The sequence below is a fragment of the Cetorhinus maximus genome, chromosome 11 (genome assembly GCF_964194155.1).
Source record: "Cetorhinus maximus chromosome 11, sCetMax3.hap1.1, whole genome shotgun sequence".
NCBI lineage: Eukaryota > Metazoa > Chordata > Chondrichthyes > Lamniformes > Cetorhinidae > Cetorhinus > Cetorhinus maximus.
In genome coordinates this window covers 53,396,596-53,412,294 of record NC_135889.1, presented here as the reverse complement: position 1 = coordinate 53,412,294, position 15,699 = coordinate 53,396,596, and the positions used below count along the sequence as shown (strand labels likewise).

General features: G+C 42.3%; 1 protein-coding gene across 1 annotated transcript in view; it reads left to right on the top strand.

The window, feature by feature from the left end:
* The window catches only part of itga4 (integrin alpha 4), a 163,540-nt gene that overhangs the window by 66,265 nt on the left and 81,576 nt on the right, over positions 1-15,699 (top strand). Inside the window, exon 15 of the mRNA XM_078551939.1 lies at positions 14,648-14,802. Within this exon, the coding sequence (XP_078408065.1) occupies positions 14,648-14,802 (155 nt within the window). The remainder of the gene's footprint in view (positions 1-14,647; positions 14,803-15,699) is intronic.

Below are 15,699 nucleotides of genomic sequence, written 5' to 3'. Positions count from 1 at the left end.
TTTTTGAAGAGGTAACAGAGGGTTGATGCGGGAAATGCTGTTAATGTGGTGTAGATGGACTTCCAAAAGGCATTTGATACAGTGCCACGCAACAGACTTGTGAGCAAAGTTATAGCTCATGGAATAAAAGTGACAGTAGCAACATGGATATGAAATTGGCTGAGTGACAGGAAATAGAGTGTAGTGTCTAATGGATGTTTTTCAGGCTGGAGAAAGGTTTGTAGTGGAGCTCCCCAGGGGTTAGTGTTGGGACCTTTGCTCTTCCTGATGTATAGTAATGACCTCGACCTTGGTGTACAGGGCACAGTTTCAAAATTTGCTCATGATACGAAACTTGGAAGCATTGTAAACTGTGAGGAAGATAGTGTAGACCCTCAAATGGACATAGACAAGTTGGTGGAATGGACAGACAGGTGGCAGGTGAAGTTCAGTGTAGTGAAATGCAGAGTGATTCATTTTGATAGGAAGAACTTGGGAGAGAAATTATAAAATAAAGGGTATAATTCTAAAGGTGGCGCAGGAGGAGAAGGACCAGGGTGTATATGTGCATAAGTCACTGAAGGTGGCAGGACAGATTGAGAGTGCAGTTAATAAAACATACTAGGCTTTATTAATAGGGGCACGGAGTACAAGAGCAAGGAGGTTATGTTGAACATGTATAAAACACTTGTTCAGCCTCAGCCAGAGTATTGCATCTGGTTCTGGGCGATGTGAAGGCATTAGAGAGGGTGCAGAAAATATTCACAAGAATAGTTCCAGGGATGAGAAGCTTCAGTTATGAAGATAGATTGGAGAAGTTGGGACTGTTTTCCTTGGAGAAGAGAAGGCGAAGAGGAGATTTGATAGAGGAATAAAAATCATGATGGGCCTGCACCGAGTAGATAAGGAGAAACTATTTCCACTCATGAAAGGATTGAAAATGAGGGGGCACAGATTTGAAGTGATTGGCAAAAGAAGGAAAAGAAACATGAAACACTTTGCATGTAGTGACTGGCTGGGGTCTGGAATACACCATCTTGAGAGTGTGGTGAAGGCAGGTTCAATCGAGGTGTTCAGAAGGGAATTAGACTGTTATTTGAAAAGGAAGATTGTGCAGGGTTATGGGGAGAAGACGGAGGAACGGCACCAGGTGAATTGCTCATTCGGAGAGCCGGTGTAGGCACGATGGGCCGAATGGCTGCCTCCTGGGTAGTAACAATTCTGTGATTGCATTACCTCCACATCAAGTTCTAAATCTACTTTTCTGAAGTTAGCAACTATGGTAAAGTAGTGTTCAGACAGGGACGAAAGCGTCAATTGCTGTTAATGAGGTCAGATCTCATTTCCTTATGTATCCAACTTAAAGTATGATTTTCATCCTATGTGAACAACACTCAGATTATAATACATTTGGACATGGTGGACAAGTATCTGAAAAGTTAATTATTTAATTGAGAATTGTACATTTTATTGGACCAAGCAATGGTAGTGAGTATGCTGTTTCTGTGTTCTCATTATTGAGGAAAACAAAGAGAAGGACTTAGCGGTCGATTTGTCTAGGGAAGAGTGTGTAGATAGCCAGGATCATGTTGAGATCAAAAAAGAGGAGATGTTAGGCGTCTTGAAGAATATTAAGGTGGATAAGACCAAAGGGCCAGATGGGATCTACTCCAGAGTACTGAGGGAGGCAAGGGAGGAGATTGCTGGGGCCTTGACAGAAATCTTTGTATCCTCACTGGCTACGCGTGAGGTCCCAGAGGACTGGAGAATGGCCAATGTTGTCCCATTGTTTAAGAAGGGTAGCAGGGATAATCCAGGAAATTACAGACTGGTGAGCCTTACGTCAGTGGTAGGGAAATTATTGGAGAAGATTCTTTGTGACATGAGTTACTACCATCGACGGGCAGAGGGGTCTGGGTGTACAGGTCCACAGGTCACTGAAAGTGGCAACGCAGGTGGATAAGGTAGTCAGGAAGGCATATGGCATGCTTGCCTTCAACGGCAGAGGTATTGAGTATAAAAGCTGGGAAGCCATGCTGCAGCTGTATTGAAGCTTGGTTAGGCCACAGTTGGAATATTGCGTGCAATTCTGGTATTAGTGAGAGGCAGCATGGTTTTCTGAAGGGGAGGTAGTGTCTCACTAACTTGATTGAGTTTTTTGAGGAAGTGACAAAGATGATCAACGATGGAAAGGCAGTGGATGTTATCTATATGGATTTCAGTAAGGCCTTTGACAAGGTCCCTCATGGCAGACTGGTACAGAAGGTAAAGTCGCACGGGATCAGAGGTGAGCTGGCAAGATGGATACAGAATTGGCTTGGTCATAGAAGACAGAGGGTAGCAGTGGAAGGGTGCTTTTCTGAATGGAGAGCTGTGACTAGTGGTGTTCCGCAGGTATCAGTGCTGGGACCTTTGCTGTTTGTAGTATACGTGAATGATTTGGAGGAAAATGTAACTGGGCTAATTAGTAAGTTTGCAGATGACACTAAGGTTGGAGGATTTGAAGATAGTGAAGACGATTGTCAAAGGATACAATGGGATATAGATCGGTTGGAGACTTGGGTGGAGATATGGCAGATGGAGTTTAATCCGGACAAATGCGAGGTAATGCATTTTGGAAGGTCTAATTCGGTAGGTATTATACAGCAAATGGCAGAACCCTTAAGTGCATCGACGGGCAGAGGGGTCTGGGTGTACAGGTCCACAGGTCACTGAAAGTGGCAACGCAGGTGGATAAGGTAGTCAGGAAGGCATATGGCATGCTTGTCTTCAACGGCAGAGGTATTGAGTATAAAAGCTGGGAAGTCATGCTGCAGCTGTATAGAAGCTTGGTTAGGCCACAGTTGGAATATTGCGTGCAATTCTGGTCGCCACATTACCAGAAGAATATGGAGGCGTTGGAGAGGGTACAGAGGAGGTTTACCAGGATGCTGCCTGGTCTGGAGGTTATTAGCTATGAGGAGAGGTTTGAGAAACTCGGATTGTTCTCACTAGAGTGACGGAGATTGAGGGGCGACTTGATAGAAGTTTACAAAATTATGAGTGGCATGGACAGAGTAGCTAGTCAGAAGCTTTTTCCCAGGGTGGAAGAGTCAATTACTAGGGGACATAGATTTAAGGTGAGAGGAGAAAACTTTAGAGGAGATGTGCGGGGCAAGTTTTTTACGCAGAGGGTAGTAAGTGTCTGGAATTCGCTGCCAGAGGAGGTGGAGGAAGCAGGTACGATAGTGGTGTTTAAGAGGCAGCTTGATAAATACATGAATAGGATGGGAATAGAGGGATACGGACCCCGGAAGTGCAAAATGTTTTAGTTTGACAGGCGATACGATTGGCGCAGGCTTGGAGGGCCGAAGGGCCAGTTCCTGTGCTGTACTTTTCTTTGTTCTTTTGTTCTTGAATGTCTATATGATGTTTTACCATGCGTATAGCACACTGCATACTATATTGGATGTTGTTGTTTAACATATGCACTGAGAACACCTGGAAATGGTGATTACGAAGGCCATGCACTGAAATTGCAAGACGAATCAGTTAAACTAATTAAATGTATGGGGACAGCCAAGTTGCACCATGACTGTGGTAACAAACAATAGAAATAAGATAATATTACACAAGCTGCACACTGCTGTCCTGATTAATTTACTCTGCCAAGTACACAGGTTTTGATTATAAGATCAAACTCACAACCCTGATTTCGTATTGTATTAATATGGCAGGGCTACAAGATACCCTGGTTATGGTTCTTATGACTTTGATCTGTCCTTTTTGATCTCATTAACTGAGATTTCTAACGTTACAAATAAGGAATGAAATAAAATGTTAAAATTGAAAAAAAATCACACTAACGTGTCCTTTACATTGCATATTGTGATTTTACTTGATAGCCTTAGCCCCTCTAAAGTCTGGCTTTGAGTTGGATAATTTTGCTCAAAGCTTTCATTTTGAGAGCTTAATTTGGATTGTGCAGTCTGAGCAAGGGCAGTTTGTCTAATTTCTCAATGCACCAGAACCATTCAATTTTCCTTAGCTTTTAGTAACTTCTAGTCAAAGGTTTTACAAAAGTTAAAGAAAAATGACAGGAAAAATTTCAGAATCGTTATTAGAGTAATAGTTGCATTTTCTGCTGAAGAGAGACTGTCTCCCTGTGTGAGATGGATAGTTAGATAGAAATGACAATATTATGGTTGCACATCTATTGTAGCTTCTATTTGGTGTTCTGTAAACTTCAAGAAGTGTATTGGGCCAGAGCTTCTGGGAAGTGGCAATCACAGTGGGATTGCTGCTCCACTCCTTTTCACCTAACTTAGTCGGGAACTGCACATTTCTCACCCGACCTTCTGACCCTGGCCTGGTGAGAAAAGTGCAGTGCAGTGGGTTTCCAAGGCCTTCAGTGCAGAGCAGTAGCAATGGGGGAAGTGAAGCTGCGCCCCTTTTTCACAGCACTAGCTTCAGTAAAGCAGGTAAGTTTAAATGCTCCAGTCAACTTTGAGAAGCTAGGGAGGAGGTAAGTGTGTAGAATGGTAGGATGGTTTGGGGGGTGGTGGTGTAGTCAGGGGATGGGGGTAATCGGGGAGGTGGGCGGTAATCGGGTGGGGGGTGGGAGTGTGTGGAAGGTAATTGAGGGAGGGGGGGCGTTTGGGACCAGGGTGGGGTGGTGGTGTTCTAGTGGGGTGTTGAGTGGGACAGTATCATAGGCACCCAAGGAGTGAGAAGTGGTTTTAATCCTTCTAACTATTCCTGCGTAACTATCCTGCTAAGAGAGTCGGAACCATAGAAAAGTTACAGCACAGAAGGAGGCCATTCGGCCCATCTTGTCCATGCCAGCCCGAGGACACCCAGGTGCCCTTTCTAATCCCACCTTCCTGTACCCGGCCCATAGCCCTGCAGCTTACAGCACTTTAGGTGCAGATCCAGGTACTTTTTAAAAGAGTTTAAAGTTTCTGCCTCTGCCACCAACTTGGGCAGCGAATTCCAGACACCCACCACCCTCTGTGTAAAAAAAAGTTCTTCCTCATGTCCCCCCTACACCTTCTGCCACTTATCTTGAATCTATGTCCCCTGGTTCTAGAATTCTCCATCAAGGGAAACAATTTTATTCTGTCCACTCTATCTATTCCCCTCATAATTTTGTACACCTCAATCAAGTCACCTCTCAGCCTTCTTTGTTCCAAGGAAAATAACCCCAACCTATCCAATCTCTCCTTGTAGCTACACTTTTCTAACCCTGGCAACATTCTTGTAAACCTCCTCTGCACTCTCTCCAGAGCTATTACGTCCTTCCTGTAATGTGGTGACCAGAACTGCACACAATACTCCAGTTGTGGCCTCACCAGTGTTTTATACAATTCCAACATTATATCCTTACTTTTATATTCTATACCTCTGCCAATGAAGGAAAGCATTCCATATGCCTTCTTTACAACATTGTCTACTTGAACTGCTGCGTTCAGGGACCTGTGTACTTGTACGCCAAGATCTCTCACTTCATCTACCCCTCTTAGTATATTCCCATTTATTTTGTAATCCCTGTAACTGTGTGACCTCACGCTTCTCTATGTTAAAATCCATCTGCCACTTTACCGCCCACTCCACCAACCCATCTAGATCGTTTTGGAGATTGTGGCTATCCTCTACACTATCCACTACTTGGCCAATCTTTGTGTCATCTGCAAATTTCCCAATCATGCCCCCCACATTCACGTCCAAATCGTTAATATATAACACAAACAGCAAAGGTCCCAACACCGAGCCATGTGGAACACCACTTGAGACAACTTTCCATTCGCAAGGGCATCCATCAACCATCCGAAGTCTCTGATTTAGATTAGAGTATCGGATAGTTCCCAGTGCAGGATAATTGCTCATCAGAAGTTTAAACTCCTGGGCAATTCTCGTGCAGTCCTTGCATGGGGACTTTTGTGGGTCATCTTCTGGGGTACCACAGGGGTATGACCCCTACTCCCCCCAACAGGAATGGAAGTTCTGGGCCACTAAGTCTAAAGGAAGCACAGAGAGGTCAAAAATAGAGAAAGGAGGAGATGAAGGAGAGATGGTCATTCTTCAATTCAATAAGGACTTAGATTTTAAAGAAAAGTTGAATTTTGAAACTAACTAATTTTCCATAACTGTTTTGTTAACAATTCTAATAGATCTAGTCTAATTCTTCACACATATGAGGGAAAGTCTAGTTTCTAACGACCGTGATGGGGCAGATGGGGGAGTGGGTTTTGGGAGAGAGACAGACACAACTGGAGCGAAAGCAGGCCAATAGTTTCCTCCTACATTCTACTGTGACTCACTTTCTATACTGAATTCGGAAAGTAAATAAAGCCTCTGAGTGAAGCAAAGAGGAAGGCTGAATAGGGGGTGGAGAGAAAAAAGGTATTGAGGCCTCTCTCTTACGCCTTTTGGGAGAGCAAGTGACAATAGATGGACAGTTAAGAATGGGATAATTGAAAATGGGACATGGATTGATACAGGGATTGCATAGCTAATTCAAAGGAGAAAGATAAGAGTATTTATAACAGGAAGCTGAATAGATTTTGAGATGGTGAAGGGGTAGGAGACACAATGGAAGTGAGAATTGGGACATTGTTACATTCCCAGCTGATAATACTCGACAAGTCAGATCCCAGAGTGAAACCTGGCTTGATATATCTTAACTTTGTATTTTTTTAGAGACTGTGGATGTCAGTTACTGAACACATTCATGAGAATATGCCAGTGTACTTTTAACACAGAATAAAACGGTAGTTAAAGAAGAAAAATTAGTTATATTACACTAGACAAAAAGGTTGGAAAGATTCCAAAACAAACCCCAGAAAATAATTCAAGCTCACCCTACTCCTTTTGTTCCAGCAATACCCTGACACACACACAACCCCAGTGAAGATTTACCACTGTCTCAATACCACAGCTTCTTGTTTGGGCTGACACAGTTGCAAACAGATTTCTTCCGGCAGGTTTCTGAGCATTCATTAGACGCTTTCCCTCAGCTGGTATCTGTCCCTGAGGCACCCAAAAAAAAAACCACAATTTAAACTCCCTATTACTTTAACTTCAGAGCAAACACATGAGTTCCCTAAACTCATTTCCCCAGCAGACTTGCAGGATTTCTTACTAGGGAGCTTAGAACTCCTGCCTTCGCTCTCTACTAGACACACACTGACTGAACTGCCCTTCCTTGTGTCCCTGTGTGTCGCTGGACCCCTGTCGCTAGGCAACAGCGCAGTTTTTTCTACTTTTTTCCCCCTAAAGTCACTCAACTACTAACCTCTTTGTGATCCCTCTCACCAGTTCAAGGGCTGCAAAACTGCATTAAAAATGCATGCATACAAACAGGGTCTCCAGATTTCCCGGCACCAAGCTCACAAAAAATCTTTAAATTAAACTAGAACCATTCTTAACATACAAATAGAAACATAAATTAAACGTAAGGTTATACATTGTTCCTAATAACATGCATAAGTTTTTGAGGAAAAGGGTGGGAAGGAAGCTGTTGAGGGCCATTGTTCCTACAGCCCATACCCCAATTGCAACTTCCAGGTGTTGGTGGTTTCTGTCTCCATCACAGCATGTTATACTTGCTGTTCCAAAGGAAATAAGAAACAGACAATGAAGCTGAAGTATCATGTTCAGTTTTTTGATCTTACTTAAGGAAAGACATACTTTCCCTATAGGGAGTATAATAAAGGTTCATTAGCCTGGTTCCTGGGATGAGAGGATTTCCCTATGAGGAGAGATTGGATACAGGACTTGCCCTGTATCCCTTGGGATTTAGAAGAATGAGAAGTGATCTAATTGAAACATATAAAATTCTTAAGGGGCATGAGATGCTAAGAGCAGGCTGGGCAATCTAGAACATGGGGTCACAGTCTGAGAATAATGGTTTGCTCATTTAGGAGTGGAATAAGAAATTTCTTCACTCAACAGGTTGTAAACTTTGGAATTCTCTACCCCAGGGAGCTGTGGATGGTTTGACATTGAGCGTATTGAAGACTGAGATTGGTAGGTTTTTGGAACAAAGAAAATTAAAGGATTAAGGGGATAGTGAGGAAGGTGAAGTTGAAGTATAAGATCAGCCATGATCTTGTTGAATGGTCCAAATGGCTGCCTCTTGCTTGTATATCCTATTTTCTTGCATTCAGAAGAGAGTATAGAGAGTAACAAAAATAAGGTTTGTGGGGAGACTAGCAGAAGGAAAGAGAGAAACCAACAACAGTTGATGTAGTTTATATGGATTTCAGCAAAGCCTTTGACAAGGTCCCACATGGGAGACTTATAAAGAAGGCAAATGCACATGGGATACAGGGTAATTTGATAAGGTGGATTCAAAATTGGCTTAGTTACAGGAGACGGAGGGTGATGACAGAAAGATGCTTTAGTGACTGGAAGCCAGTGTCTTGCGTACCACAGGGATCTGTGCTCGTCCCCCTATTATTTGTCATTTATATAAACGACATAGATGACTATGTGGGGGGTAGGATTAGTAAGTTTGCGGATGACACAAAGATTGGCCAGGTGGTTAACAGTGAGGTTGAGTGTCTTGGGCTACAGGAAAATATAGGTGGGATGGTCAAATGGGTAGATAAGTGGCAGATGGAATTTAACCCTGAAAAGTGTGAAGAGATACACTTTGGAGGGAGTAATTTGACAAGGAAGTATGGCACTAGGAAGTTCTGAGGAACAAAGGGACCTTGGCGCGTGTGTCCATAGATCTCTGAAGGCGGAGGGGCACGTTAGTGGGGTGGTGAAAAAGGCATATGGGACACTTGCCTTTATCAATCGAGGCATAGATTACAAAAGTAGGGAGGTCATGGAGTTGTACAGAACCTTGGTGAGGCCACAGCTGGAGTACTGTGTGCAGTTCTGGTCACCACATTATAGGAAGGATGTGATTGCACTGGAGGGGGTGCAGAGGAGATTCACCAGGATGTTGCCTGGGATGAAATATTTAAGTTATGAAGAGAGGTTGGATAGACTTGGGTTGTTTTTGTTGGAGCAGAGAAGACTGAGGGGTGACCTGATTGAGATGTACAAGATTATGAGGGGCATGGACAGGGTGGATAGGGAGCAGCTGTTCCCCTTAATTGAAGTGTCAGTCACAAGAGGGCATAAGTTCAAGGTGAGGGGCAGGAGGTTTAGGGGGTGGATGCGAGGAAAAACTTTTTTACCCAGAAGGTGGTGACAGTCTGGAATGCATTGCCTGGGAGGGTGGTAGAGGCGGGTTGCCTCACATCCTTTAAAAAGTACCTGGATGAGCACTTGGCACGTCATAACATTCAAGGCTATGGGCCAAGTGCTGGTAAATGGGATTAGGTAGGTAGGTCAAAACAAAAACAGAAATACCTGGAAAAACTCAGCAGGTCTGGCAGCATCGGCGGAGAAGAACAAAGTCGACGTTTCGAGTCCTCATGACCCTTCAACAGAACTAAGTAAAAATAGGAGAGGGGTGAAATATAAGCTGGTTTAAGGTGGGGGGGTAGGGGGAGAAGTGGGGGGGGTGGTGGTTGTAGGGACAAGCAAGCAGTGATAGGAGCGGATAACCAAAAGATGTCACAGGCATTATCACCCCACCAGCCTCCGCATTCAAAGGATCATCCTCCGCCATTTCCGCCAACTCCAGCATGATGCCACCACCAAACACATCTTCCCTTCACCCCCCCTGGCGGCATTCCGTAGGGATCGTTCCCTCCGTGACACCCTGGTCCACTCCTCCATCACCCCCTGCTCCTCAACCCCCACCTACGGCACTTCCCCATGCATACGCAAAATATGCAACACCTGCCCCTTCACTTCCTCTCTCCTCACCGTCCAAGGGCCCAAACACTCCTTTCAAGTGAAGCTGCATTTCACTTGCATTTCCCCCAACTTAGTCTACTGCATTCGTTGCTCCCAATGCGGTTTCCTCTACATTGGAGAGACCAAACACAGACTGGGCGACCGCTTTGCAGAACACCTTCGGTCTGTCCGCGAGAATGACCCAGACCTCCCTGTCGCTTGCCATTTTAACACTCCACCTTGCTCTCTTGCCCACATGTCTGTCCTTGGCTTGTTGCTTTGTTCCAGTGAAGCTCAACGCAAACTGGAGGAACAGCACCTCATCTTCCAACTAGGCACTTTACAGCCTTCCGGACTGAATATTGAGTTCAACAACTTTAGATCTTGAACTCCCTCCTCCATCCCCACCCCCTTTCCGTTTCTTCCCCCTCCCTTTTGTTTTTTCCAATAATTTATATAGATTTTTCTTTTCCCACCTATTTTCATTATTTTTAAATCTATACCTTTTACGCCCTTTTAGTCTTATTTCACCCCACCCCCACTAGAGCTATCTGTACCTTGTGTGTCCTGCTATCCATTCTTAATTAGCACATTCTTTTAGATAATATCACCACCTTCAACACCTCTTTGTTCTTTTGTCTGTGACATCTTTTGGTTATCTGCTCCTATCACTGCTTGCTTGTCCCTACAGCCACCCCCTCCCACTTCTCCCCCCACCCCCTCACCTTAAACCAGCTTATATTTCACCCCTCTCCTATTTTTACTTAGTTCTGTTGAAGGGTCATGAGGACTCAAAACGTCAACTTTGTTCTTCTCCGCCGATGCTGCCAGACCTACTGAGTTTTTCCAGGTATTTCTGTTTTTGTTTTGGATTTCCAGCATCCGCAGTTTTTTGTTTTTATATATAGGTAGGTAGGTCAGGTGTTTCTCACGTGTCGGTGCAGACTCGATGGGCCGAAGGGCCTCTTCTGCACTGTTTTCTGAGAAAAGCAACAGCATGAAGACATCAGAAAGCATTGGAAAAGTGGTCATATTCTTCAACTTACTGTGTGCATTGCTATGGGAGGTTAATTAGTGTGGTAACAATATGTAATTTCCTGTCCAGGAATCTTATTTCCTATGTTACAATTTTAAGTCCCATCATCATTCAATATTGAAAGCCAATATGTAAATATTTATAATGTAAATTCATCTAAAAATGCAAACATCTCACCAACATGAATTGTTGAACAGTTGATGCACTCAAAATTCTTTTGACAAAGAAATGTCCTTCTGGCATTGATTTTCTCAACAGCTAAAGCTTCCTAATGTTCAAAATACAATTGTAAACTCATGAGTACCTATTACTCCTGGAGGTGGTGCTAGCCAATTCAGTGACTATGATGCTGTTTAATTCATGGTAGCTGCTCTCTCTTTTTATTCTTTCACGTTACATGGGCAGCACTGGCTAGACCTGGACAACATTCAGGCTTGGGCTGATATGTGGCAAGTAACATATGCACCACACAAGTGCCAGGCAATGACTATCTCCAAAGAGAGAGAATCCAACCATCTCCCTTTGGCATTCAATAGCATTACCATCACTGAAACCCCCATTATCAACATCCTGGGGGTTACTATTGATCAGAAACTGAACTGGACCAGCCATTTAAATATTGTAGCTACAAGAGCAGGTCAGAGGCTGGGAATTCTGCAGAAAGCAACTCACTCCCTGACTCCTCAAAGCCTGTTCACCACCTTCAAGGCACAAGTCAGGAGTTTGATGGATTTCTGTCTGCTTTCCTGGATGACTGCAGCTCCAACAACATTCAATAAGCTCAATACGATCTAGGACAAAGCAACCTACTTGATTAGCACCCATCAACCACCTTCAACATTCACGCTCTCCACCACCAACACACAGTGGCAGCAGGGGGACCATCTACAAGATTCACACAGCAACTAACCAAGGCTCCTTCGACATTTGGATCCCGATGTTTGTTATTATTGCAGCAGCATGGTGAACCATCTCAGTTCCAGGGCATCGCTGTAGGAGTTTCTCAGGGTAGTGTCCTAAGCAAAACCATCTTCAGCTGCCTCATCAATGACCTCTCCATCATAAGGTCAGAAATGGGGATGTTCACAGATGATTGTGCCATGTTCAGCACCATTCATAACTCCTGTGTTACTGAAACAGACTGCAGCACATAGATGCAGACATAAAGAGAAAGCAGCCAGAGGCAGAGAGAGGAATACAGAATTCTTGGGAGGAGAAGAAGCAAAGCTTTCTCAGGAAGCAGTCAGTTTTTCTGAAAAGGAGGCAGAGCTCTTGGAGATGCTATGCAAGCTAGCTAAAAAGGTCTAAAACCTGGAAAGCTGTGTGAATAGCTCAGAGACACGAAAGAGATGGATGTTTTCTCAGAAGTGGTCAAACTGTGAATCAGGGTGTTATTGGTTGGTCAGTTGAAAAGGAACTCCAAGCTAAACTATCAGGACTGTTGTGACCCAAGGGGGAGAGGGTTTGTAGAATTGTGCCTTGCTTATGACGATCATACCCAAGAAGCTCAAAGGTGAAATGTGTTGTCAGATAGAACACCTGACCTACCCTGTATGAATAAGGAACAGTATGTTGTGGAACTGCCTAGCTATGTAGTGCCACATTTGTGCAGGGACTGATGTGAATGTTTGTGGTTGTATAAGATGTAGTTTTGTTGTATTAACTTTTTAAAGTAAAATCAACCTGTTTACCTGTAGTATTGTTTGCCTGATGATTCATGTTCAATTTGTATTGATTCTGGTTTGTGTTGAAGTAAAAGTTACAATAACTGGAATCTTCATTTTTGGGTCATTTGGTTATTTTAGTTTATGGTTTCCCCACGAGGATCGTAACGATGTCCACATGCCAAGAATGAATTTTTTGAAAAAGTACATCTAGCTGCTATAGCAAAATTGTTGAAATAGCTTTTTTGCTAAAATTGGCAAGAGTTAAATGTAGAACTGTGACATTTTATTTGGGAAAAGAAACCTAACAGCTCAGAGCACTTGCACGTACATTGTTGTGTTGATGATGTTCATGCTGTTGTAGTTATTTTAAGATGATAATTGAATGAAATTTCCCTTTGTGAATGAGTCTATTAAACAAATGAATTTCTCTGTTTCAGTTTGTTTTCTACCTTTGAATCTTTGGCAGTATTCTCCTTTTAGATCTTTAAAAAAAATCACTAAGAATTGACTGTGCTGGTGAAGGAATATTGTACAAATTGACAGTAATTACATAATACCAAGACCACAGCAGAATAACTGTACTGCTTTGTGTGTTAACTTGACTACAGACAGAACAGTTTACTATGGAATTATGTTAAGGCCTATGACTACATAGGTAGAATAATAAGCTAAGGTAAAGCAGGAAAGGCAGTGGGGTGAAGAAATGGGCAATTGGTGTCTCTTGGGAGTAGACTATTTTAAAATAAAACGGCTGCATTTCATTTTGTTAATTTGATTTTAGCTGTTTTAGTCTCGTGCATGAAAAGATACTGAAAGATAAGAGAACTGATTAAAGTTGAGGAAACCAGCATACACTGGGGAAAAAGGTTTTTGGTGTACACATTTCCTGTTTTTAGAAGATTTTGTGCTTTTTACTTTTGCCCAAACACGAAGTGAATCATAAACAACACTGCCTACTTGAAAAGTAATTTTCTTGCAGACTGTAAGTATTCTTATTTTACAGGGTGCTACTTGAGTATCTGTCAAAAGAAAAAAATATATATATAAATAAATGTTTTGATCTGCCCAAAAAGAGTTTTTTGGTATTGTGTTAAAATAGCCCAATCGGGTTCTGTGCTTTTATCATACTGAACCGAATGACCTTATAAGAGAAGGCCAGGCAATGAAGTCAAGTAGCTGTATCTTGTTATAGTTTAGAATGGCATGGTAAATATAATGAACTAAACTGAAGCTGCTACTAGACACACTTCCTGTTTTATCAAGTAGGGTGAGAGAGCTTTTTTATGCTGTTGGGCAAACCTTAAGCCTTTATTACCAACATGGAACTTTAACCAGTAGCTGTGCATATTGGTAATTCTGGAATGGAGCTGAGTAGTTTTCATTGGATTTTTCATCCATAATGGATGGTAAATCCAATGCTGTCCACTGAGCTCCATGCTTGAATTCCCAATATACATTCCTGGTGAAGGAGGGCTTGTATAAGAGTAAAATAACACTTTTTTTTATGCTTTTGCTGCAGTTGCTCTCATAAAATTACCTTAAGCACACAATACAATATTGCATGTATTTTTAATTTGGATAGTTTTATTGCATTCAATATGCATGTCCAAATCTATACTATATCCTTTTCCAAAAATATTGCTATGTTCAGTTGATGTGAAGCAAAGTTTGTAGCAACACTTGTAGCATATTCAAAGACTTTGGTTTATCTTCCTTCTTTTACAATACTCCATTCCATTGACAATCACTTCGAGACAAGGTAGAAGCTTGTCAACTTTTTTTCTAGCGTAGCAAAAATATAACCCAATTAAACTGTTAAGGGTGCCTAATTGGATTGATGGGATGCCTTAATAACGAGGTGAACTTTGTTGTGATGGAGACTTTGAATAATATATTGAAGAACAATATTTGATGCCTGGAAGTGGTTTGTTTCAGAATCAAAGGTCTGAACCCACAAAATTCAACAGAACAAGAAGTATAGAGCGTGTACAAATACCTGGGAGAGTGGAGTTGAAGAGTTCAAGTTCCAGTTCCTTAATGAAGTGGAAGTTGTTGTAGCTCTGTCTATTTTCAATGTACATATTTGAATGCACAGTCCAATTACTTTGCATGGTTCTGAATTTGGTCCAGAGCAACAGCCCAAACTATATGTTAACAAAAATCATTTCTATCTCTTATTTTTCAGCATTGCTCTACAACATAAGCACTGATGTCAACAGAAGGGATGGTTTTCCTTCCAGATTCAATTTAATTTCTAATGGCAACTTGAATAGTAGTTCAGGACAGATTGCACTCTATCACAATATTATTAAGTGTAACACTCATCAAGCATTCATGAAGGTAAGCTGAATCATTTCTTCTCTTAACTTTTCCAGTTGTAATTATACATAGACCAAGCAAATCTAATTGAAATTGAGATTTTTTTCCTGCACTTTTCTTCCACGTTTTATATGGCTGTGAAATTTCCCTGTGGCATTGCACATGGGAAGACTGAATAAAATGATTCTTAGGTAAAGCAGGGTCAGACGGAAGGGATAAATGTGCCTGGCTGTACAGTCACAGTTCAGCATCCATTTTAAAGCCAGGAATTCAGTCCTCATTTCTAGATAAGTAGATTTGATATTATTTAAAATAACAAAATTGGTAGCAATTTGGTAAGCAGAGATGTTGGGTTGGTTGGGATACAGGAGTTTCCTGCAGTACTGACTGAAGAGCTGGAATTGCAAAACTAAAATAATTTTGAATATGACAAATTTGAAAATGGAAAGAAGTGTTAATGTGCCTGTGGAAATATTTTAGTATTAGCTGTCAATCTCAGAATTGCCCAAATGTGAACCTTTTGCTTTCATCCCATTTTGCACCTCATTTGTGACATGGGGTGAATTGCTTGAAGTGAGTTTTGTCTCTGATCATCTTCCACTTTCTGACCAACTTCACTAGCTCACAATCTTCCAGAATGTTTCTGAATTTTTTGGCCACTGAGATATGCATAGAAATTGCCTGGGAAGTTCAAACTTCCAATGGGCTGATTCCCAGCTGATCAGGACCCTCTACAAATGGTTTCTGATCCTGAGCTCGGGGTGGAGATGGGCCAGATATGAAGGACTTACCTGCATATTTATCCTGAAAGTGTTAGACAGTTTAATACCTAGCCCATGAGCTGTGTAACTCAAATGAGCACCACAACCGAGCCCCCTTGTTACTCTCCGTCCCACATCCAGACCAACCGACTACCCA